At 36.6% G+C, this 26,964-nt stretch overlaps 1 protein-coding gene across 4 annotated transcripts in view; it reads right to left on the bottom strand.

Moving 5' to 3' along the window:
• Nucleotides 1-675: 675 nt before the first annotated feature.
• Nucleotides 676-26,964, bottom strand: part of adck5 (aarF domain containing kinase 5) — a 35,035-nt gene continuing 8,746 nt past the window's right edge. Inside the window, exons 2-15 of one of the 4 annotated variants that reach the window (XM_007230811.4) lie at nucleotides 15,527-15,621; nucleotides 13,799-13,951; nucleotides 13,068-13,143; nucleotides 12,643-12,843; nucleotides 12,306-12,446; nucleotides 10,416-10,529; nucleotides 7,635-7,766; nucleotides 7,357-7,440; nucleotides 7,181-7,262; nucleotides 6,226-6,304; nucleotides 6,029-6,120; nucleotides 4,621-4,873; nucleotides 4,195-4,311; nucleotides 676-3,234 (exon numbers count right to left, since the gene is read on the bottom strand). In XM_007230811.4, the coding sequence (XP_007230873.2) occupies nucleotides 3,132-3,234; nucleotides 4,195-4,311; nucleotides 4,621-4,873; nucleotides 6,029-6,120; nucleotides 6,226-6,304; nucleotides 7,181-7,262; nucleotides 7,357-7,440; nucleotides 7,635-7,766; nucleotides 10,416-10,529; nucleotides 12,306-12,446; nucleotides 12,643-12,843; nucleotides 13,068-13,143; nucleotides 13,799-13,951; nucleotides 15,527-15,621 (1,722 nt within the window). In that variant the 3' untranslated portion in view covers nucleotides 676-3,131. Of the gene's footprint in view, nucleotides 3,235-4,194; nucleotides 4,312-4,620; nucleotides 4,874-6,028; nucleotides 6,121-6,225; nucleotides 6,305-7,180; nucleotides 7,263-7,356; nucleotides 7,441-7,634; nucleotides 7,767-10,415; nucleotides 10,530-12,305; nucleotides 12,447-12,642; nucleotides 12,844-13,067; nucleotides 13,144-13,798; nucleotides 13,952-15,526; nucleotides 15,622-26,964 lie in introns of those variants that run through there. The other 3 variants (XM_022683050.2, XM_015608074.3, XR_007438481.1) reach the window with 3 other exon arrangements.

Below are 26,964 nucleotides of genomic sequence, written 5' to 3'. Positions count from 1 at the left end.
CTGGGGCGAAGGTTCACCTTCCAACAATACAATGACCCTAAGCACACAGCTAAAATAACAAAGGAGTTGCTTTGGAACAACTCTGTGACCATTCTTGACTGGACCAGCCAGAGCCCTGACCTAAACCCAATTGAGCATCTCTGGAGAGACCTGAAAATGGCTGTTCACCAACATTCACCATCCAACTTGACAGAACTTGAGAGGATCTGCAAGGAAGAATGGCAGAGAATCCCCAAATCCAGGTATGAAAAACTTCATCATTTCCAAGAAGACTGATGGCTGTATTAGCTTAAAAGGGTGCTTCTACTTAACACTAAGCCAAGGGTCTGAATACTTTTGACCATGTGATATTTCAGTTTTTCATTTCTAAAAAATTTGCATTTTTGCTTTTTTTCTGTCAAGATTGGGTGCCGAGTGAACATTTAATGAGAAATAAAATTAACTTTTTTGATTTTAGCAAATTGCTGCAATGAAACAAATATTAAAAAAATATAGGGGTCTGAATATTGCTCGTTTACTAACGGCACACCAGTATTATCAACATGATTATTAACTTGGGAGTTGAAAATATCAGGTTAAAATTGATGATGCAGTTTAAATTTGTTAATAGCATTTTTCACTATGACTGAAAACAGACAAAAAGAGACAACACAATAACACAAAGAAAACAAATGGTAAAAGTGGTGGTAATATTTTTTTTTATTTCTATTAGTATTTAGGTTTGTGGCCCTTAAATAAATAAAGAGTAGTGATCAGAGCTACATGCATCAAACTACACAGTCTGATTTTATGGTCCAACTGGTCCACAAAAGAGCTTTTGGCTTATGACAAAAACATTAAGTTTACCCATGATTAAAAAAAACCCACAAAGCACTATAATAAACTGCCTAAATATTTTTAACTTCAGTATGTCCAAAATGTGTTGGCGCTGTTCGATACTGTTCTAGATTAAGTCATCAAAACAGCTTGTTTCACTCCTACAAAAAAAAACGATTTCAAAATGATTTGGTGGCAAAGTAATTTGCATCATAGCTTTTACCAGAGAAGTGTAAACAGAGAATCAGTGTGGTCTTCCTAAACCAGGACCCGTACCTCAGCAGTCTATGAAAGAAAACAACTAAATGTGCAGATTTAGTTCCTCAAGAGGCTGATATGTGTTTTATTGAGTTAAATGATGTGTGAAGGAGAGAGGAGGAGGAAAGCTCTCTGCTGAGGTATGAACACTTTGGCTGGGTTTTTGAGGCCAACACAGACAGCAGAACCTTTAGAAAATGTATACACATCGATTCACTGCAATAAAAACACCAAATACAGCTATGGAAAAAAATAAAGAGACCACTTCAGTTTCTGAATCAGTTTCTTTGATTTTGCTATTTATAGGTATATGTTTGAGTAAAATGAACATTGTTGTTTTTTTCTATAAACTACAAATTTCTATAACTCCAAAGAAAAATATTGTCATGTAGAGCATTTATTTGCAGCAATTTAGAAATGGCTTTCAGCACATTCAGACCTCAAATGATGCAAACAAAACAAGTTCATATTCATAAAGTTTTAAGAGTTCAGAAATTTTGCTGGAATAACCCTGGTTTTTAATCACAGTTTACATGCATTTTGGCATGTTCTCCTCCACCGGTCTTACATACTGCTTATGGATAATTTTATGCCATTCCTGGTACAAAAATTCAAGCAGTCCAGTTTGGTTTGATGGCTTGTAATCAGCCATCTTCCTCTTGATTAAATTCCAGAGGTTTTCAATTTGGTAAAATAAAAAACTCATCATTTTTAAGTGGTCTCTTTTTTTGTTTCAGAGCTGTATGTGTAGAATGTTCATGTGATGGTTCCAGTAAACCTAATCCCCTTTAGAATATGATTAGTTAAAGTCTTAAAACTATGTTCAAACTGCAGGCAAACCCCATTTTCTCCAATCCAATGTTTTGTTAAGCTGTTAAAATTATCTTTTCTAAATGTGATCTAAATCGGACATTTGTTTGAAGAGTTCATGCTCCTAAGCTGAAGCTCAAGCAAAAAAGAGAAGAGCTTCATGTGAAGTTTCAGTTTCATCTTCTCCAGCTTCACAGGAACTATCAATGAGTACCAGTGGCTGACAGCTTGGCTCATTATCGAGAATGTGTTTGAGCTTGCAGTAAAAAGGGCACATTTTTGGTCATGGACAGTTTTGTTTTTATTTTCAAGCTTTTTTTATTTGACTGTGATATTGCAACTACGTCTTCCTAAAACCGGAAAAATTCAGTTTTTTCACTTGTCCCCCCATCATACACATAACACAATAAAACTATAGAATTTGGGCTACTGTGGGAACATGGGCTTACTTTCATCTTTCATTTAGTTTAGACCAGATCCCATAATTTGCATACCTCTGTATATCGATACAAAGTGTCAAATATCAATACTGTTATTAAAACATAGGCTCTTTAAACTCCCTATGACTCGTCCCCCAATATTTCAAATTACTGCTTCATTACTCCACGTGGTGGCGCTAATCAAATAAATAGACTAAAACTGCGATGAAGAATATTGGAATCTGACACCAATAAATCCATAATTCCTGTTATTTGGTTATTTAGGAGTATTTTATCCTCTTCAGTAACACAGTATCACGGTATCATGATCTCATCATTATTGTGGGCAACATATCATATCACATCATATCATATCATATCATATCATATCATATCACATATATGACCCTGTGATTCCAACCTCGACCCTCAACACACCTGATGCATCAAGGTCAAAACCATAAGAAGCCAAGCCAGATGTGTTAGAGCAGAGAAAAGCTTTTTATCTGCAGACTGGCATTGGGACAGATACTGCATTTTTTTATATGACAGGATGCAGTAGATTTTAAATCAAACAAAATTCTAGATTACACCAATCAACAAAAGCATTTTCCCACTGTGTTCTATTCCACAGTAACTTAAAGTAAAAGGTAAAATTTGGAATTTTAAAATTTTAAAAATGTATTGTGTCGCCGTCGTCACATTTGTGATCTTTGTAGCGCAGTGACTGTAAACTGCATGTTTATGTTTCCCTGCTGCAGGGAATTTGTATAAACGGCCTCCTCACTGCGTTCAGGCAGTAAGATAAGTGTGTGGACCAGCCCTGGGTTATTTGAGGTACTGATAGATGTCCTGGTCCACAGTGATGGCTCCACTGTATGAGAGCAGCTGCAGAAGAGTGCGAGTGAGGCTCATCATCACCATCTCAGACCTGGATAAAGAAAGAGATCATGAGAAAATGCAAGGTGCAGTTCATGCACATCATGCAATTTCTAGATATCATGGTTATTACTACTGCAAAAAAAATATGCTGTATTTAATTTTATTTCTTGCATTTCATTGAAACATGTGGACAGACAGTTACTGTCTGGGGTACAGTCAACTTTTACTGCATCTACAGTCGATATGTGAACTAAAAGCAAATGCAGTTCTTTACCTAACTACTAACAGTCAATAACTGTGAATTAATTCATTTGAATATTTTGGCAAAATGGTACACCTGTTTTCTGTCCAAATGTCTAATACATAAATGACAATCATGCATGTAACAACTGAGCTTATACATAAGGTTCAGCCCATTCCCTTCACCTACAACCTGCACTTAACTATTAGGGTTGCTGTCTGTTAATAACCTGATCAGCAACAATTACAATATGAAAACATGAGAAGATCCTACACCTTACAATTAGGTTGCTGTGGGTGTGATACAATCAGCAACACTTCCAAACCAAAAAATGACTAAAAACTATGAAATGAGACCTTTTATATCACAAAACATGAACACCATTGTAATTTATATTGAGGTGGTCCCTAATATGAATGCCATGTGAGAAGGTGTTCCGGTGCTCCTGTTTTTTGAGATTGTTTTAGTATGGTGGAGGAGTAGCACAGGATTATGGCTCTTACTCATGAATATTCATGGAATGCAAATATATAGCATCTGATTGGCTAACAGCACTGTGACAATCACGCCATGGCTCTGCAGTGGGTGTTCACAAGCCAAGGTAAGGGAATGCAAAAATTCCTTATTTATGGGTTTGAGGTCAGTCCGGGGGATTTTCCTGATTCACTCTTTTTTCTGTCTATTTTCTTGTCTTGACTGATGCAGGCAATGTGGGTAGAAGAAAAGTTTCAGGTGCAGCATGCACATGCATGTGTAAAATCAGCTCACCTTAAAGCACATTCAAACTTAAGGTTCTCCCAGAAGCTCCAGACCCACTGGAGGACCCTGAAGGAGGATAGAAGTGCAGCATCATCTGCCCGGGTTTTACCCCAGCCTCGAACAGCACTGATACACAAACATACACAAGACAGTTAGTCATGTTTGCAATGAAATCAACATACTGCTGCGGGAAACTGTGGTATCACACACACACACACACACTCATTCACATACAGTGAGGACCGTGTATGAACCCCAGGTATCAGGAGCTGTGCCGCACACAAGCTACTTACTGCAACACAACACACTACAACACACTACTACACCAAGTTTCAGCTTAACTCATTTATAAAGATAATTTTTCTGCAGGCTTCACCCAATGTCTTCTCAGTGACAAACTTTAGCAGTTAATGAACCCAGGTTTCAGTCTCTCACCACTTGGCCATGACGAAGTATCGGTCGACGGGCGCCCCGAGTGTGATGTTGATGCAGCGGACCGTGTTAATGTTGCGGAACACCAGCAGCATGGGCCGAGGCAGAGACTTCAATACCTCCATGACGTTGTCGAAGTGATGCACGGCCATGTCCCTCATGTAGGACGTCTCCTCGCGGCTCAGGATGTTTCCCAGGGTCAGCTCGCGCATGCTGATTGGCCGCTGCAGGAGCATCTCGCAAAACAGGAAGTAATCTAAGTCACACAATCAACAAGTAAGTAAATAGGTGAACAAATCCAATACAGGATAAAAAAAATGGTATAATATGCTAAATTCATACAGTAAATTCAATTATTATAATATTAAACAAAATAAACTAAATATTTGCTATATGTTTGGTACAGGTCACATTTTAGGATATGTTTTCCCAAGTATGTTAAGCAAAAAGTATTAACTCTAAAGTGCAAACCATGTGACCACTCACAAGGGAAGGTATGGTCCCCTTTCTAGCAGGGTTAATATATATTTATTAAAAATAGTAAAAACCAGCAGCACTTGTTGACTGGAGAGTTTCTGATTTATTAGCAGTAAAAAAATCAAAAATTCTCCAGTCAACAAGTGCTGCTTGTTTTTACTATTTTTGATCAGTGATTTTAATGCCAGGCACCTTGTTGTGAGGTGAAGTTGCACCAGATCCATCTGCTTCCTTAATATATTTTTAACCAATACATATCCATTACTTTTTAATGACTTTTACATGCCTTCAAGGCAAATTTTCATGATCATATGATTTTTCATGACCAAAACATCAGTGCAGACATGGACAATAAAACCAAAAAGCAACTGACAGCGATTATTATAGTAGGCCTAAAATGAATCTTAAAAAAATGCTGACACAATCTTTAAAAATAAAATGTGTCAGATCCTGAGAGCTTCATTGTGTAGGGCTGAATTACTGAATTAACTCTGAGCTGATGTATTTGTTTGCTCAAAATAGATTTTCTCCATCAATAAAAGGAAAAACAAAGATTTGTAGACCTAATTTCCATGACTTTTCCAAAACTTTCTGGGTATTTTTATTTTTCCAAAACTTATCCAGGCCTGGAAATTCAATGACTTTCCAGGTGTTTCATGACCGTATAAACCCTGTTTATGGGTGTCTGAAATCGTATTACAAGATTCTCCTAGGCACGGATACTGTTCACATATTTTAGTATTTATTATAACCCCCCCCCCCTCATTTGCATACGAGTATACAGTGTGTGTGTGTGTTTCTCTGAGTACTTTGTTAGCCTTATTTCACCTTGTAGTTCAGAGGTCAGGACTCCACAGGAGCACCACAGAACAAATATTATGTATTATATTTGTGATTAATGGGTCAGTATTCAGCTCAGGTGATTGAAGCTAACCTTTGACCCCAAGATCACTGGAGTATTTCTTCATGCCGGCATCGTCTCGAAGGATTATCGATCGCCACAGCTGGCACAGTGCCACCCTGTCACTGAAAAACACAAAAACAAGCGGACGTAAACAGATTCAGTCTGATGTTGTTGGTTAATTCTGATATATTTACTTATTATGCATTACAGATTAACTCAGCTTTTACCTTTTGCTGAGACACTCGTAGAGTCCATGATCCAACAACACTAGCTCTGCTTTCTTATCAGGACCTCTCCGCACCAATACTGCAATAAAGCAAGCCAAGATCACTTGTGTAGCGCATTTTATGCACAACAGCAATTCAGAGTTCTTTACAGAAAGATACAAACTCAAGGGAAAAAAGAAACATGCAATAAAAAATGCACTGATCATTAAACAGATTTTTTATTAACATTTTATAACCTCTCTAGGTCCTTTAAGGTTACTGTGCCATATATACTGATACATGACAATTGTATGTTCTGAATTGCACATAGTTTAAAGCAGTCTGGTGCAAAACTATGCTTATAGATTTAAAACAGACATGTGGAGCAAAACTCTTATCTGCATTGGGTCGGTGTGGCAGCAGGTTTCATTCCAAACAACCAGCAGCTAAACCTGATTCCACTTGTTTTATCAGTTGGTTAATCTTCAAACAATCACATGTACTTATATTTGACAAGAATAAAACCCTGCAGTCACATGAGCACTTCTTCGATTAAATGTCTGGAAAATCAGTTTTATGTAAATATGTTAATGACATCACTTCTTAACCCTTGTGTGGTGTTCGGGTCATATCTTGAGTTTAATTCATTTTCTTTTACATTTTATTAAAAAAACTAATAAAAAAAAGAGTAGCACTTTTTGAAAGAAATGTAACATAAGAAAGGTAAAGGGCAAATATTAACCATGTAAGCTGTTTATATTGCTTGCAATTTAGGTGAAGCGAGCATGTGTAAATAATTTTAATGCAAAATTGCTTAATTTTGCTGAATTAAATACAAGTAACAAAGTAAACGAGTAACAAAAATATGAACACCACAGTCAGCCCATTAATTTTCTCACAAATACAGTGAGTCTTCACTCCTTATCTCTCTAAAACACTCAACACACAACAACACACACACACACATTCTCCCTACCATTTCCAGGATGTGGGTCAGCATGTATAAATCCGGTGTAAAATATCTGTTCTGCAAAAGTCCGAATGAGCTTGTCTGCTGTCTGAAAGCAGCAGGAGCAGAGGGAGGAGTTACAATCACAATCAGCAAACAGCAAACAACATGTGTCATTCTGCACCAGAACATCCAGTACTCACATCTTGTAAACTCAGGCCTTGCCTCTTTATCTCCTCCACGTTGTTGATTTTGCAGCCTTCACAGAACTCTGCCGTCAGGACTCTCTTCAGAGGGAAAAAAACTTATCAGATCCTTCTATCTATTCTATTTTTTTTTTACATCATTAAATCACCATTTTCTCTTTACTACAGGGTTCTACCCTCTCCCCTATTTTCACTTAACTTATGTGTTATTTAGGCATACAGTTAGTACAATAGAAACTGGTGGGGTACAGGTGTATCAGGTGTAAAGTTCATACCTTGCTGGTCAGGTCCCAAAACACTTTGGGTACAACAATGAATTTAAAGTGTTTAAGCTCTTCGGCACATCTCTCAGAGTTCCTGCCCTCGTTCTCAAAATCCAGCTCCTGAGCTAATGTTCCTTTCAGGTCCTGAAAGAACCAGAAAAGCAGGTAAGAGCAATCAGTGCATGCTAGTAATCCAAACACTGCTGAGCATCCAGTTACATCATATCTGCTACAGGTCAGACAACGGTCAGATTAGCATCAGTTTCAACTGTCATTGTTTGAAGTAAGAAAAAGACACATACAGGCCCAATCCCATTTCTCTTTTGTAACCCTTCATGCATCTGATACAGATTTATAGCAGTGGAGCCAGTGATGTCAGTAACGCGTTACTTAGTACAGACAGCACGCTCCCTTCCCCATGCATCTCCGCTCCGCGGAGAGAAGCGGGTTTTGTAGCTTGAAATACAGCCACTATTTTGAGTTAGTATCAGCTAAAGGTTCCAATATCAGGGTTCGCTGTACACTCTGTGCTGACAATAAAGTGCCTAGAAGAAATAGACTTTCTGACAAGAGGTTTGAGAAGCTTCTGTTAATGAGGTACAACCACTGGTTTACTCCCCCCACTCCACTGTTTCACTCTTAACATTTGATTATAAAATAAAACCTGGCCAAAATAACAAAAGTACACATGATGTCAGCCTGGACCACATACACGGTTTTGTTTTATAAAACCACTCCTTGCTGCCCTGCTGAGAACAACAGCTTCAATGTTCAGATTTACAGTGTTTAAATATATCAGGTCAAGAAAGACTTTCTTCATTTAATATTTTTTATAAAAACAAGTATTTATGTTAAGTGAAATCAAGAAAGACCATATTTATTTTTTTATAAAAACAATTATTTATGTTTAATTTATTCAAGAGATTTATTTTTCAGGAAATGTCAAGGGATACATTGTTGCTATTAAAAATGCATTTTTGAGGTGATGTCTGCAGCTGCAGAAAGTAACTAATAAAGTAACTTGTAAAGTAACTTAGTTACTTTTAAAATCATGTAATCCATAAAGTAACTAAGTTACTTTTTAAAGGAATAATCAGTAATCGGATTACTTTTTCAAAGTAACTATACCATCACTGAGCGGAGCGCTTAAGTTCAGCAACCTATTTGCTGGTTAACTAGGTTACTTTAGGGCATTGTATGTGTTCAGAAAGGGGGCAGGTAGTGCAGCAATCAATTATTACTTTCCATTCCTCAATTTCTCTGTGATGGGGAGCTGATATTTGCTTTTATTAGCTTTTATTTTGTTTTATTTCTTAATTCCACCTAAATACTGCAGCCTCTGTCATTTGTTGCATTATTTAAGGTACAATTGAAAATCTATCTATGCATTGATAAGAAAATGCCATTGAAACTACACATTAAACTAATTTAATACAGTGGTTATCATAATTGTTAACGAGGAAAACACTTGTACTTGTGGGTTTGCTTCAGTTGCCTGTGCCTCTGTTTAAAATGTGCTTATTAAAAAATCGCAGTTTAAAGGGTCATGCAGCCCTAACACTTCCCCTACCCCTCAAGCCTAACAAGAATTGCGACAAGGGGTAGGGCCAAGAGGAGAAATGGGATTGGGCCTTATTGTTGAGAAATTACATTCTGTAGTTAAATCTGTTTATGTAGTACTTTAATATACAATTTTGAGTACAATAAATTATTATTATGCACACCCAAGAGTATATTTATACATATTTTGCACTACCTAGACATTATAACATAACAGTAGAAGGAACATATTTGTATCAGTGTTATTAGTATTTATTCTAATATTAGTTTTAGAACTTAGTTTTAGAAATTTTCACAGGGGTCAAAATATGTAAGACGCTTTTTAGTCACCGGATGCTGCAGTTCCTTGTTCAACTGCTAGATGGAACTGTGGAGCAGGCACATGGCTTTAATTAAACTCAATGCATAGAACATTACAAAAAAAAAAAGATGCATTAACAAGTTTGCCAGGAAAGGTTAATGTGGCAGCCAGGCACAACATTAATTGGTATCGGTAATCGGCCAATCATATCGTGAAAAGGATCTGCGCCAAAACCAATGATCGGCCAATCTCTAGTGTATATAAACACATAAATGAATGATTTTTGTGCACACATAGCTAATGCACTGTTCACAGTATGTGTATAAATACATGTGTAAACATACACAACGGTATCAAGCGTGATGTATTTTTAGATGTTCATAAATAATATTAAACATTAATATCGCAAAATGCCTGTTATACAGACAAGTGAACATTGAAGCTTTTAAGCAAACTGAAGCAGAGATACATTGGCCTGGGAAGCAGAAATAAGAACTAAAGCATAGTTTGTTCCTTAGAAATAATACTAAAAAATATATTAAATCACGTAAAACAGTTTTCAAAAGCTCATCCTGGAGAGCTATCTTCCTGGAAAATCTAACACAAGCTCTTCAGACAAATCAGGACTTGCATGACTGCTAAAAGCAGTTGCAATAGATAGATTTGGGACCAAAATCTGACAGAAGATAGCTCTTAAATGGCTAAAGATCACTGGGATAGGCAAATAATTTAAAAGAAATAATCTGATACTGTAGACTGCAGATGCTCAATACCATCCTAAACAAGATTAACTCTAACTGTGCAGCATGCCGTTTGACAAGGGATTACAGGGGATTCCCCTGACAACAGCTCTGTTTGTAAAGACTCTGCCCTTTACAGTTAACCGCTTGCTCAGAAATGTTTATGTTATGTACATATTGTTTCATACAGACCTTTAGGACCCATCGAAAGCCAAAGCTGGGGTGCATAAACTTCACTATGTCCAGCAGTATCTCTAGAGTCCTGATATCGCCATCAAACCGGTCCCTGAGGTCAATATACTGCACCTGGACACAGTCCAAAAGTCAAACTGGATTAGTACATTTAGATAAAGGGTAACTCCAATACAAACTCTGGCCATGATCTGAAGCAGGAACTAGAGCTTACTACCCTACGACAGGCTATTAAAAAAGTTTCAATTAAAAACAAGCATAGTGCTAACTGAATGCTAAGTTAAATGAAAAACTTACCTAAAACTATGTGGATTGGTTCAGTAACCAGTAACAGACTTGCTTTTGTGGTTTCTAAAACGGTATGTCTCACTGTTCTCTATAAACATGGACTAAAAACAAAAACACAGTTAAAGTTGCAGGTGCTGCTACTATTTTTATCTCTCTTTAGTTAATGTTTACAGATAACATTGGCCTTGTAGCATCACTGAAAAATGTTGCTCAGTTCAACCACAAACTGGTTCAACTCTGTAAGAGTCGGTATAACCTAGTACAACTAAGATTTTACATAAATTAAAACTAGAGACGTCCTCATTGGATATTTTAATTCCGGTTAAACATTAATTCCAGTTGTTTAGAGAGCAATCTGTTGTCCTCAATACTCCATTTATTGCTCAGCAGGCAGCACCAACAAAATCTCTCAGAAGGAGAATAATAACAATAATAATAATAATAATAATAATAATAATAATAATAATAATAAAATAATAGTAAAATGCCCAGCTATTTTACAATAGAACATGAAATCATAACATCTAAAACTATATAAATCTAGTGTGGAAAAAGCAAATCCCTTTTTTTGTTTCTAAACCAGTACTAAAAAACGTCTTCAGAACTGAGCAGACACTAATGCTAATGCTAATACTAATACACACATGATCTAGAAACACAAATTATATACCTTACTACCTTACTCATATACCACAACTTTAGTAGTCAAGATCCAACAACAGATATCAGCCTAGAGTGTGTAGTAAAAAATAGATCAGCCCAGATGTTTTATTATATAAATAGCTATTAAAAAACTAAGTGAATTAACTTCTGAATGTATAAATAATGCGTCTTATCAGATATACCTTACAGTGTGCAGTAAGTGCTCAAACCTGGCATTAATGTAATTTTGTGTCATCAAATCATAAACGGTCAGCACTATGTAGAGGTGTGGGGGGTGCAGAGCATCTTAGAGACTTGCTATGATCTAATACTTCCAATTATGGTTTAAAGGAGACAAGAGATGAATATGACAACATACATTTTTTAGGGAGAATACTAAAGTTCAATGCATCCTCAAGAGTAACAAAGTAGAGCTGAGTACTGAAAGGACCCTGATTTGATATGGTATGAATATGATCAATATTATACTGCGAAACTGTAAGTAAGGTGATGCATCGCTGTTTTATGAAAACTGTCATAGTGTAAAACAGTATCATGAATGTAATATCTGAATAAAAGAAAAGTGTACTTTTATGCAATCAGACCAGTAGGACAACACCGCTATCTGTCTGCTAGTGGTCGGGTAATAAAAACACAAGACAAAAGGAATCACAGTCTGACACCTGTAAAACTCTTAAAAAAACTACTGTGTTATTTTCAAATTGATTCATTACTCAAAAAAAAAAAAACTAAGCTATGGATATTTTATATTTAGATATCAATCACACTGTTTAATTATGTGCAGAAATTTGTGAGCCAGGGTCATCGCTGGACATTCTGATTGTAGAAAATGTGGGCAGAGCTCCCTCTCCAGAGGAAATTACAGATCCAATCTGTTCATATGATCACTGCATGTTAGTGTCATGTGCACACCACACACACACAAACACACCTACTTACTTTCACAGCTACGGGTGTCCCATCATGCATTTCTGCTTTGTGGACTTGAGCTAAACTGGCAGCAGCAACAGGTTCATAGTCAAACATCTTAAACAGTTTGTCTGGAGTAGAGTTGAAGTCCTCCAGGAATAAAGCATCTACCTAATATAGAGATAGTTCCATAAACAGACAGACACACAGACATGTGAAGATGTGAAAATAATAATCTTTTTTTTTTTTTGTCAATAATTTTGTCAATTCTATGCCAGTTTAGAGGGTGATAAAATGTTTGACGACACATTTTAAATAATTGTTAGTCTTGTATTTTCCTATTCTTTAATTGGTCCTTCCTCCTCACCTCCTTGTATCTCCTGTTGAGGGCTTTATCCTCCAGCACCTGCAGTGTGCGAATGTACTCTGGAGGCAGCAGGTGGTTGAAGGCACACAGGCCCTGTCCCAGTTTGATGTAAATTCCTCCGTTCTGCACAGCTCCCTCCACCATGTTGTCTGCAGCCCGCTGGTGACATGCTGACATGGCAACAGTGTACTCTGCACTGCTCTAGAGAAAATAACAGGATTTATGACACAGTTTTAAGCAAAGTGAACAGACGCACTTATGCCACCACCTATGAAAAAAACTACCTGTTTATTTGTTTTATTTGAGCATTGTAGCATCCTTTTATCAAACTTCAGACATCAAATATGTATTGACTGAATCAATCAGGAGGAAACCTGGTTAAATTGCTTTTAGCTACGCTATTGCTGTAAAAATAATAAACCTACCTCATCTACCCCACGCAAAGTAATATTCGAGGTCCACCAATAATCTAATGAAATCAGAAGACCAACATATAAAGACCTGTTGAGAAGGAAAAAAAAAGGTTTACAAATGTGCATTTTCTTTGTTTTTTCTTTACACTGTGTACCATAAACACAAGAAGTGAGTATGAACTTTATAATATGTTCTATTTTAATAGAACATGATTAAGCCAACAACAGCAGAATAAACTAATGAACAGCCAATTTCAATGTCATTTCAGTAATAAACAAATAAAAAACAAAAGCATGCTTGTTCCAAAAATCAAGATAGTTGATTGTCAAATATAATGTGATTATATTTAAGATATTACAGAATTCTGGGCATGACAGTGTGAAGGAAGCAAGTAAAATGGTCATTTTAAGTCCATTCCACTGGCTGATTTTATTTAATAAAATATATATATATAAAATATATATATATATATATATATATTTATATAGCCAAGTTGACTCTGATAAATATTTACGGTCTATATATATATATATATATATATATATATATATATATATATATTATATATATATATATATATATATATATATATATATATATATATATATATATATATATATATATATATAGACCGTAAATATTTATCAGAGTCAACTTGGCTATATAAATTTTTAAACATTTTGAACAGTCCCACTCTTTACTGTGGTCTTAAACTTCAAGAGAATAGAAAATCTGTTTTAACCTGCAGAAGCGTCTTACTCCCTCCACCAATATCCTCGTCTTCCTTCGGTCTTTGGGATCAGAGAAAGCATACGTTATCCCCAAACCTACTGGCAGTACCACTGTCACACCAACAAACATCAGTTTCCTCAGCGGTCGTCGGCTCCATGCACTCCTGCAGAAACAAAAGCAGTATATATATTTTAAAAAATAGACAGTTTGGGCCTAGTGCTGTGCGGTTCATACGGTATACCGGAGGGTGATTTTGAACTGATATGCTGTTCTTCTCACACAGCCATACCACTAGAGGCGCTGCGGAGCACTATTTAGAAGTGTAGAAGAAGCACAGTAACAGCAGCTTAGCTTAGTCTCACGCTTGTCTGCCTGCAGAAACATGAGAACAGAACTCCTGCAGCCTCAGCTGTTGTTCCTTTCAATATGAGTAACTACAGCTGTGCATGAATATAATAATACTGTAGCTTAAAGGATAATTTTAATGCACACTGAACTGAATGTATTTATTAACTGGAGAACTAGGGGAATTATAATAAACCGATAAACAGCTGCTTATATACTGTAATGTCGCTAATCTCTTCAGTAATAACACACTTAAAATTGATATTAAACTTGTGTTTCACTTGTGAAATAGAGCTTTTGAAAAAATATTTTTTGTGTTAAGTGTTTATGGAACCATTTAAGATATTTAGTTTTGTAAAGGAAGCCGTGTTAAATTTGTTGGAGGGTCTCTCTTTAAAGTCTATTGTTTTCAATTCTTCAGCTGTTTTTCTTTTAATAAAGTCTGATATATTGTGTATTGTGTAATTATATGAGACAAAGTAAACCCAATAGTAATCAAAGCCTTAATTTAAAGCCTTAATATTTGATATTATATTTACTCCAGTTCGGTAGGTCACAAAGCAATATTTAAGCATAGTCATACAAAAAAAACTATAAATAAATAATAAAAAATACTGTGATATACTGTAAAACCATCAGAATCTTGCATAATACGGTAATATGCATTTTTGGTCATACTGCCCAGCACTATTTGGGTCCTATGTTACACTCTGCGCAAGGCGCGTCACGATGCGCATTGCTATCTTACACCCCACAAACAGTCTATTTTCACACCTTGCACCTGCGACATTAAAATAGCAACGAAGTTTAGGAATATATCTATGTCGACAGGCAAGGTCTGGAAGTGAGGGTGTTCAGTAAAATTTCTGGCGTATTGCTATTTTGGTAATAGAAAATACAAGTACACAACTGACTGATTAAAACTAAATCTTAGCTACACAAGTGCTCAGCACATACACCCCTGCTCGTTACACAAATTGATGTTCTGTTGCACAGAATGTAGAAGCACAGAAGTGCAGCGTCGTTAAAATACCAATCCGCCAAAGTCAAAGCACACCTGGCTTCTAAAGGGAATGGCAAGTGACACGCTGATTGGTTTATTACGTAATGTCTTAAACACACCCACGATTAATTAAGAGAATTACTACATGCCTTTTGCATGTTTCAAGCCGTGCAAGGCATATTTATCAAACATACACTGACACACCCTAAATCAAGCTGCATGGTTGACAACTCACCTATAGATTGCTAAAATAGAGCCTTTTGAGTTTAAAATGATCTAGGCATGCAGTTAGCACAAGCACCAGCAAGTACTGGTTGATCCACTACATTTAACTTAAAGAGGAAGAGAGGTGCACTTATGATTTTTTCACAAAATGCAATAAAGTCATACCTGTGTGAGCTGAAGGACCTGCGGAGCAGCATTTGGGGGCCTATGTGATTGGAGCATTTCTGGAGCAGTGCTAAATGATGGTGACAGAGTCGTAGCTGAAAACACACAAAGAAAGACTGCTATTAAAAATCAGATAAAAAAGCTTTAGTGCAGTAGTTATGAAGCGTCACCCAAACTTTTTGCCCTTCTGGTGTTAAATAAATACAATAAACAAATTGTGCATTTCTAAATAAAGGATTTATTTATAAATATGGGGACTGTCAGATGTTCCTCTGAAAAACTACACTACCAAGTTTCCTCACTTTAGGTTTCTTAGCAGATCAGTGCATCATTAGTTTTATCAGGCAAATCTCACATTTACATCAGCAATGACATGATTTTTATAGTTTCTTTTCTGGATGGAGTGTCTCTTCTAACACAATCTAATGAGTGTTTGCTAGTAAGTCAGGAAACCAGTGTTCTGTATCTTAGCGTTTGGGTGTTCTCTAACTTTCGTTCTGCATGACTCAGAATGTCTCCAACACTGCTGAGTTCAAGGGCGATGTGGGAACGCTGTTACAGGACGAAAAGTCTGTTCATGTACAAGAAAAACAATAACAACCGTCTGCTCGCTAAAAAAAACAGCTCATCCACAAATCAGGCGTAGGTGTTTTCACAAACCCCCAAAGAGGGGTGGGGGGTTCACACCAAGGCCACAGAGATTAGTCAATTTGAGATACTATCAGTATCAACTGAGGAACTGACTGTCTATAGTTACATGAAGGGGTCCAGTGTCAAGGCCACATCTTTAACCACAGTCAGCCTTCAGCTTCTAACCTGATCATACAGCTGTGGTCAGATGTTTCTGCATATTCAATTTAAATAACATTGATGTGTACAGAGCTTTTTACAGTGAATGCCATCACAAAGAAGCTTTGTAAAGATCTGGGTCAGAGCCTCCTTTAAATTAGCAACAGTGGGAAGAATGCATCATGGTTATAATGGGTTTACAGCATAGACTGTGTATAGCTAGCTGGACAGAGCATCGTCTCTCAAAAGTGAAGCCATCACAGGTCGGGCGCCCCCTGCTGTTCGGTTTCAGAAAGCTGTGTAACCCCACCCATCCCCATAGGTTTCAATGGCAAAACAGACAACTTTCAATTACGTTTTTTTCTAATATACTGTAATTTTACCTTCTTTATTTAAATGCAACAGCTAACTTAGTGTAACCTCTGCTTATACTGTCAAATTTTTATATCCCCACAGAATTCGTTTTTTAAAAACGTTATTCAGCTCTATTCAAAAAGGTGTGGTTATTGTAAAAGGGCTGGTTATGGGCGGGACCAATAACAGACCGTCAGCTCTGCTCCGCAGCCTGTGACCTCGAGGCAGTCCTCAGGGGCGGAGTTATTCAAATGAGCAGGCTGTCTCTCCACAGTCTTTCTCCCTCCTCTGGTCTCTACTGCGCAGACTCGGGTTTCAGGATCGCCAACATGGCGGAAGATTTTGACTTCATTTTCATTGAACATAATATAATATAATATATAATTATATAATATATTTCATAATATTTTTCTTAGAATTTTCTAAGCCCCCACTATTGAATACAGTCCAACGTCTGCTATTAGAACATACAGTTGTTTAGAAAAGGCTTTAAAAACATTTCTAAATTTAAGTTCCTTGGATTGCTTTGTTGCACCACAGAAACCGCTGAACCCCCAGAGCTGACACTGTCTGGTCAGCTAAAGAGCTAACAGCTTCTGTTTACACCAGCTAGTTAACGGTAGCTATCTTGAGTAAGTAACTATAGGTTTAAATCGGATCTCTGGTGGACTCACGTTTTACCAAGAACTTACAGTCATATGAAAAAGTTTGGGCACCCCTATTAATCTTAATCATTTTTAGTTCTAAATATTTGGGGTTTTTGCAACAGCCATTTCAGTTTGATATATCTAATAACTGATGGACACAGTAATATTTCAGGATTGAAATGAGGTTTATTGTACTAACAGAAAATGTGCAATATGCATTAAACCAAAATTTGACCAGTGCAAAAGTATGGGCACCCTTATCATTTTATTGATTGGAATACTCCTAACTACTTTTTACTGACTTACTGAAGCACAACATTGTTTTGGTAACCTCATTGAGCTTTGAACTTCATAGCAAGTTTAGGCTCCTACTCCTACTAATCTCCTCTGAAGAGTGGCATCATGGGCTCATCAAAACAACTCTCAAATGATCTAAAAACAAAGATTGTTCAACATAGTTGTTCAGGGGAAGGATACAAAAAGTTCAGAGATTTAACCTGTCAGTTTCCACTGTGAGGAACATAGTAAAGAAATGGAAGACCACAGGGACAGTTATTGTTAAGCCCAGAAGTGGCAGGCCAAGAAAAATATCAGAAAGGCAGAGAAGAAGAATGGTGAGAACAGTCAAGGACAATCCACAAATCACCTCCAAAGAGCTGCAGCATCATCTTGCTGCAGATGGTGTCACTTTTTAATTTTTAAATGACTATGAACTTACTTTTGGTCCCTTTTCCAATGGAAACTTCTAATCACTGCCAAATGATTATTTCTACACTTGTCTTAAGTTCATACATTATGCATCTTTATCTCCTTTGCATAACATTTAACACATTAATCACCTGTAATGTTACTATCACTATTACTATCGATATTAATATACATCTGTCTTTTTTACTGTCAGGCTGTGTGTGATATACAGAAATTATTTACTTATTTAGGAGTCCCACATTTGTCTTCACTCTTAGATTAGATTAGACTCTTAGATTTTTATAAGCTAAAAATCAGCATCACAACTATACTAGCAACTATACCTGCGTTCATTATAATTTATTTCTTTATACCTTACTGCAGTTACTGCAGGAAATCCGCTCTCGTAAATGTCAAATTGACCAAAATAACTTTTCTTTTAATTCTGGGGTGGCAGCAGGGGCGACAATGCTTTATTTTAGTGCAGCAGCCGCCACCCTATGTCACCCCAGTAGATCTGCACATGGTTGGTATTAAATGACTAAAATGCAATAAATATTAGCTCTTTAAATTATACTCTATATAATACAGTAAACAGTGTACAGAAGATGCTTACTGGTTGATGATCTACAAACATTTTTTCTCACCTCATGAGCTGTTACCCTGGAACAATAAATATATTATCCATAAGGGCAAATTCTTGTTAATGGATATTTGGTTTAACAGTAATGTTTATTTTTTTTCAACAGTTACGTAATTACAGTTTTAGATTTTACTCTGAATTCTGCAACAAATTTGGTTTTAAAATCGGTTCAATTACTGATTTTAAAAGGGTATGTTATTCTATTCCGAATGGTTCTCTTTGCTTGCTCGAAGGAAATTGCATGTTTTTAGATTCTTTTTCTTTAAATAAATATATCATTTCTTTAAATGGGGTTGATATACTTAAAACGAAATTTAATAGCATTTTGTTAGGAAAATATTATCTCTTAAATCTATACCTTTAGTAACCTTTAAATGGTCAGCTCAACAAAGGATAAACAGTGGTATGTTCTCAATAACAAAATAAAAGAACTGCTATATGAAATCTTGTATAGATGCTACTCAGTTTATACTATTTTGTGTTTATTTTTTTTATATAAGTCATGCATGTGTTTTCTGTAAAGGAGCCACAGAGTCCTTTGAAAAGGAAGCTAGGCAAGGAATTTCAATCAAACTCCAACATATATTGTAGATTTTTGATGACCGTTCATTTGACCACAAGGAAAAATGAATAGTTTATTTAATTATAATTTTAGGTGAATTTTATATTCACAAAATATATTATTTTTTTTTTAAAAAGATAACTTACTAATAGAATAACAATGAAATGCAAGTAATATCCACACAATAATTGCTATGAATTAATTATTAATTGTAATAGACAGTGTAATAGACACACATATTTGCTATTATAATATTGTTTAAAATAAAAAATATATACATCACTATTCTGAATGAGTCTTATTAAAAGAGACCTGAGACACGTGTTTCACTCATTGGCTCAGCAGAGTAAGCACCTATGATGGTACAGTGGCTGGATGGAAGCCTAGTTTAAATTCCAGTCGTGGTTCTACTTTCTTAGGACCATTATTATTTACATTATATATGCTCCCACTGGGCAAAGTTATTAGAAAACATGACGTAAATTTTCATTGTTATGCGGATGACACGCAGCTCTTCATATCAGCCAAACCTGACGACAGAGTGAGATTAAAGAAAATCGAGGATTGTGTAAAAGATGTGAAATTGTGGATGTCGCACAACTTCCTCCTATTAAATAGTGAAAAAACAGAAGTTCTCCTATTAGGCCCCAAAGCTGCTAGAAATAAATTATCAGACTTAATGCTAAATCTAGCCGACTTCTCAGTCACACCTGGTTCAGCAGCTAAAAACCTTGGAGTTATTATAGATTCAGATCTAGCATTCGATAAACACATATCTAATGTTACTAGAACAGCTTTTCTACACCTCCGTAATATTGCCAAGCTAAGAAATGCCCTATCACTGCATGATGCAGAAAAAATAGTCCATGCCTTCATTACCTCAAGGCTAGATTATTGTAATGCGCTACTGTCTGGATGTTCCTGCCGTAACTTAAATAAACTTCAGCTAGTTCAAAATGCTGCAGCCAGGGTCCTTACTAAAACTAGAAAATTTGACCATATTAGTCCAGTCCTGTCAGCACTGCACTGGCTTCCAGTCAAATTCCGCATAGACTATAAAATTCTCCTGTTAACGTATAACACTCCTGAGTATTTACGAGACCTCATCTCCTATTATGAACCACCACGATCACTTAGATCTCAGGGTGCTGGTTTCTTAGTAGTTCCTAAAATTCAGAGGAGCTCTGCAGGAGGAAGAGCTTTCTCTTATAAAGCGCCTCAACTCTGGAACAATCTCCCCGAATATGTTCGGGACTCAGACACAGTCTCAATCTTTAAGTCTAGACTGAAAACTTACTTGTTTAGTTTAGCTTTTGGTAATTAATGTTTTTTTCCTTTAGATAAGGCTGCAGATCCAGGGGTTCATGGACAGAGGGAATTGTGGGTAAACTGAGATGCTGGTGCTGTTGTTCTCCCACTGCACACGGTCACTCAGGTTTGTGGACGGTGGAGTGGGTGGATGCCAGTGTTTCAGGGAGCCTCCATGTCTATGTTACCTTCTGGCTCTCTGCCTTTAGTTAGACTGTTTTATTCAGATCTGCCGGAGTCATTTGCCACACTCTGATAATGTTTTAATATTCTCAGTTTTGCATAAATCCAGTCAAAACTAATTCCATCTCTCTGCCTTCCTCCGAGTTATTGACTGCCCACCTGTCTGACCCGATACCGATGTTGGACCCTCAGGCTCTCGCGTCTCCTGTCCGGCCAGACTGATGGAAGTTTCTGAAGTCAGCTCTTCTCCACCACCACCACAGATCAGCTGCTCATCGTCCATCTTATTCTCCACTACAGTTTACATCCAAGCCATTAGTGGCGCTATTACACTCCTGAGTACATAAAACCTATATGGATGTATAAAAGACTTTTTAAATTTTAATTTAAAAGCTGTTTGACCAGTGGTAGGATGGTCCCCCCTTAAATGTGAGTCTTGGTCCTCCCAAGGTTTCTTCCTCCTCCTGCAGCTCTGAGGGAGTTTTTCCTTGCCTCCGCACTCACGGGGGGTTCTGTATTCTGTATTTTCTATGTTTAATGTTTTGCCTGATTCTTTGTCCTGTAATCATGTTTCTGTAAAGCTGCTTTGTGCCAACACCTGTTGTAAAAAGCGCTATACAAAAAAATTTGATTTGATTTGATTAATGTTTTTTCATAATGGCAATTAATGTTCTCATTTTAAAAATATCTATTTAGTTAGCCAATATTTTCTACTTATTTCCTGTAATATGTATTATTTATAAAGACTTATTGATAACATTTGTACAGGCTACTTGACAATATTTTTGGACTGTAAAATGTTTCACTTTTTCTTTTCTTTTCTTGTATTAATTATTACATGTCTCTATACTTTTCACTTTTGTTTTAAGACACTTTCTTGTTATATTATTAAAAGACACAATCATGCCTACATCATGGATCATGGATACATTTGTTTTGCTGGGTACAACCAATGCAAAGATATGTATTGAAGTATATACGTATAGTGGTGTATTTATTCTATATTGTTTAATAGTTTAAACTATACATATTTTTAAAAATGTAAAATAAAACTTTTTAAATTTTTGCTTTTCTATTCTAAGAAAAAATTTAATGAAATTAGATTTAGCTGTATGGGCTATTAAGGCTATTCATCATGCTTAAGTTTTTGCTTTAAGTTTATTTAACATTAGTGTGCGCGCACACACACACACACACACACTCTAATTATAGGTATATGTTTCAGTAAAATTAACATTGTTGTTTTATTCTATAAACTACGGACAACATTTCTAAATATTGTCCTTTTGAGCATTTGCAGAAAATGAGAAATGGCTGAAATAACAAAAATGATGCAGAGCTTTCAGAACTCAAATAATGCAAAGAAAACAAGTTATAAAGTTTTAAGTGTTCAGAAATCAATATTTGTTGGAATAACCCTGGTTTTTAATCACAGTTTTCATGTTTCTTGGCATGTTCTCCTGTGCAAAGGTTTTAGGCACTTTGAATAAACAATGTAATGGTGGCTGGGGTGGCAGTGTGATGCCCTCAGTGATGTCATAGAATTCTAGAACAGGCAGCTCAGCAGCGTCTCCATGGTAACCGGCAGGTTCTAAAGGGAGGTGTTTAGAACCCTGAGCCTCAGTCAGCAGAACGTTCTGAAGGCAAGGTGAGTGTCTTTGATTCTCTCTCTAAGGCTACATTCACACAGCAACTAAAAGTGGTCCAAATTACATATTTTGCCTCATATACAGAGAGCGATATGAAACAGTTTGGGCACCACTGATCATTTTTATGATTTTCCTTTATAGATCATTGGTTGTTCGGATTAGCAATTTTTCAGTTAAATATATCATTTAGCAGATGAACACAGTGATATTTGAGAAGTGAAATGAAGTTTATAGGATTTACAGAAAGTCTACAATAATCCTTTAAACTAAATTAGCCAAATGGTTTTGTGTTTGAATAAACAGGTTTAATAGACTTAAGACTTAAGAAGCAGAAGTCATTATTGAAAAATGACATTTTCAGTCACCTCTGCTTTTTTTACATGTATTTTCTTGTATATTTTCTTCGGTATATTTAATTACAGTTTGTTTGATTGGAATTGCTATCTAATAGCTTTGACATATCTCGAAAAAATATGATCTATTTATTCTATTTATCAAGATTATCATAAAATCACCACCCATTTTATATTAACAATGTATTTTAATCATTTTAATATACATTTACAGAGAAAGTACTATAATTTCTGCATTGTGTTCATTAATGCATTATTTTTTCAATGAGAGGATATACACTTTTGTTATGTACAGAATTATTCCTGTAGACACAGCCGTTATAGATAATACTTTTTAAACACATTTCTGAGAAAATGTTCTCATTACATTTGTTTAAAAGTCCAGTCTGTGGCTGTGGGCAAATGAATGTATATCTATTAGTGCATTAGTGTTTCATTCAAATCAGCAGAGATGTTTAATCACATTATAGCCCTTTTTATAACTCAATTATTAGCCTCAATTATTCCATTTCATCCAGTGCAACATCTCTCAATCAGTCAGAAAAGTTTTTAATCTGCATTACACTAAGTTCGAGTAAGTTAGATGAGTTGTAGTCTAGTTATCAGATAGCTAACTGGCTAGTAAATCAATAATAATATTATTAACCATGTATTGCTGTGCTCTTGTGTCACAGTTTTCTTCAACATGGAAGAGAAAATAAGGCAGCTGCTCGACACGAGAGTGACCACAGATCAGATCCGCACTTACTTCAACAGGCAGGAATTATTCCAAAGATGCTCCTTCTACATCGAAATCAAAGGCAAGGATTTGGAAACACAAACCACCATATCTGTCCCTGTACAGAATCTCGACACACAGAGGTTTATGCGGGTGAAATATGACGCCAAGACCCAAGTGAGAGTGCAACTGGCCTATCAGACAGAGCTCCTCAAAAAGCTTGTCAGGAGCAGGGAAGATATTGCAGTCATTGCTGACAAAATCCATCATGGATACGTTGTTCATGAAGAAGACGACATTGACCGTAAAATATCAGAACTTGAGGACACTGCTGCAGAGTTTGAAAACTCCCTGTTGCTTGGTCCTGTCCACAACCGCCACAAGCTCATCTTCGAGGCCACCGGGGCTGTAGTAGTTCCGCGGCTTACTTTGGAGCTAAAACTCAAGAAGCCAGTGACCTTTGAGAGAGGCCGCTGTGTCGTGTTATCGAAATTAGCCTACCTGTACTGGAGAATTGAGGAGGAGGAGGAAGAGAAGCAGGACGAGCCAGGCGAAGAGTTTGAGATCCAATACAAGGTCCAAGATTCAGAAAACCACGATGCAAGCAACCAGTTGATCTACTGTGGGCTTTACAGAGCATATGTTGTAAGTAATTTGATTCCGGGCAAATTATATGAATTTACCATCAATAGGGTGAACTCCTGCAACCTGGTCTACAGCAATTGGACTGATACCATCTGGCGTACAACCTCACCTGATTGCTAAAGGTGGCGGTGTTTGTAACACCCAGCTGATCAAATGTATTCTGTCAATTCTATATAAAGTTTAACACTGCAGAAATATGTATAGAAGTATTATTTTTACTTCACTACTGTACTTATGAACAATAAGACTGTATCTGTATCTACTGGAGTATTATTTTTTCTCTTCAACACTTTTGCTCAGATAATTTTTTATCAGTTGCATCAATACTCGTTAGAAATTGTAAAGGGGTGGGTAACAATAATAATAATAATAATGATAAGTATAATTATTATTATTATAACAAGAATAGATATAATTATTACATGTAGTATTATAAAGATAATTATAATCATATATGTATTATATATTAAATATATATATACACACAACAAAAGAAAAAAAAAAAGGACAACAAAACCCGAAAACGGGCGCAAAACAAAACCCGAAAACGGGAGGACAAAAAAAAAATAAATGGCGCCGAGCGCGAGTAAGGGAGAAACAGAGGATCGCCTGGGAAGCGAGGCTGCCCCTTATTTACAGGGAAATAAAGGGAACAACTTCCCAACTAAAACAAAGGTAGGACTCTTGGTGCTTGTGGGGGAACTGTGGTTCCACCGGGCGGAGGAAGGAGGAACCAAACAAATAGAGCGGCCGCGTCACGGCGCTGCTACACACACACGCACACTAGGGGTGGGCGATATGGGCAAAAAAAAAATATCTCGATATTTTTTTGGATTTTTGCGATAACGATATTTTGACGATATTTTCCAAAAAATACAAAACTATTCTAAAAAAAGTATTCAATTGAACATGTAAGGTTCAAAATATGGTAAAAAACAGGAAGTTTTTTGGCGCTTTTCAGATTTTCTATTTCTATTTTTTATTTTTAGATCCATAAAATGATATATTTATGTGGATGAAGTGTTTTAGTAGCTCTATATTCTGCTATTAGAAGTTTTAAAATCACCATGTAAAATTATAAACTGCTCCCTAGATATGATAGAGATCTGAACCTGGGATGGTCCTTTCTTTCTGAAAAGGACTGGAAACTTTAGAAGAATAAAAACTATTAATTTTATAACTTATTTCGCAATAAAGAAGGTCTCTCAGCCTGTTCTCTCCCTATAGAATAGACCCGCTGAAGCAGATTTTCCAGAGGGAGGGGGGAGCGCTCTCAGAGTGTCCGGTTTCAGAGCGGGCTTCAACTCTGTCCCACATAACTCGCCACCTGATTGGCTGACAGAATGTAGGGGGGCAGAGGGGGGCTCTCAGTCTGCCCAACTACCATGGTAACACGCATGCGCAGTTTGATCGCTCCAGAACAAAGGGAAAGTCTCAGAACACAGCGCTGGAGTTTCCAATAGTTTTAATCTGCGTCGGATTTATAAGAGCGCTTCTCAGACATAAAGGGGGATTATTGGGGACTGGATTGATGGATTTTCTGATGGTTGGGTGGATTCTGAAGCCAGTGCTCTCAGGTAGGTGCTGATTCGCTCTGTTTGGGTGTGGGGGGTGTTCTGCAGGTACCCCGGGCGGATCAAAGAGCGTGTTTTTATCACAAACCGGACCGTCTAGCGCACGCTTTCAGCTCTAAAACGAAATACAGCTAAATGTGACTGAAAAGTAGAGATCCTTAGCTTTAAAATGGCATATTGGGTGTCTATATTGAGCCTATACTTACTCAAACACAGCCAGATATGAATTATGATATTTTTCTGGCCCGCCGGCGGGACAGGGCGTGTTAATACTAGAGACCTGCGCGGGACAGCATTTCTAGTCCTGCTCCCGCAAAAAAATATGATTTTCAGTCCCACTCCCGCCCGCAATTCCCGCATGATTCCGACGTTCGCGTTACTGCTCAAGGCAGTTCTTGTCATTGGCTTGAGGAATTAAAAGTGATGTACTTAGCTGAACACATCACTAAGCTAGCTGCAATGACAAAATATTCAAATAAACAGAAATATTTAACCAAAATAACAAATAAATTCTTACACAAAACAAACTAAAAAGTATACAATTAGAACAAAAAAAAAGAAGTAACTAAACAAAACCCACCTACAGACCCAAACAAATAAACGCCACAATAAAGCAAACACAACTGAAAGCAAACACAACTGAAAGCAAACAGGGCCTGCAGGCCAAGACACAAGACACAGGCCAAGGCCCTCTCTTTAAGGAAAATAAATGAATAATAAATCGCAAAAACAAATAAAATTAGAAAACAAACAAACTAAACTAAACCCAAAATACTAACGAAACTATAATCTAACGAATTGCAAAAGATGAAAAATAAAAAAGTTCACACAAAAGTAGGAAAACAATAAATAAGTAAATAATAAAGAAAATAAACTGCGTCTGGACGACGACACCAAATACAATAAATCACCCAGAAACAAAGAAATAAACAAACAACAATGTAAGGACTGGCAAAGCACCAGCTTAACCAGAACCAGCACAACGTAAGGAAGAGCAGCTAAGGTTAGCTTTCCGAGACTTTCCGTCTGCCTCACCCGCCCGCAATGAGCTTTCAAAATTTGCCCTGCGCTGCACTACTATGCATTGGGTCCAGCGGGTGCAGGTCTCTACTTTATACACAACGCACTCTGAGTTTAGTTAATCAGTTGTTTTAACTTACATTATGTATATGTATAAATATATAAATAACAGCCTTAAAATACGATGCAGTTTATTAATTTTTGGCGATTTAAAAAAACAACAAAAAAAACTCGATATTACAAAATTGCACATCGTCAAATCAACATTCACGATAATTTCGCAAACGATACATATCGCCCACGACT

This window comes from Astyanax mexicanus, chromosome 3 (genome assembly GCF_023375975.1).
Source record: "Astyanax mexicanus isolate ESR-SI-001 chromosome 3, AstMex3_surface, whole genome shotgun sequence".
NCBI lineage: Eukaryota > Metazoa > Chordata > Actinopteri > Characiformes > Acestrorhamphidae > Astyanax > Astyanax mexicanus.
Note: the sequence above shows the minus strand (reverse complement) of the source record. Positions and strands in the feature narration are given on the sequence as shown.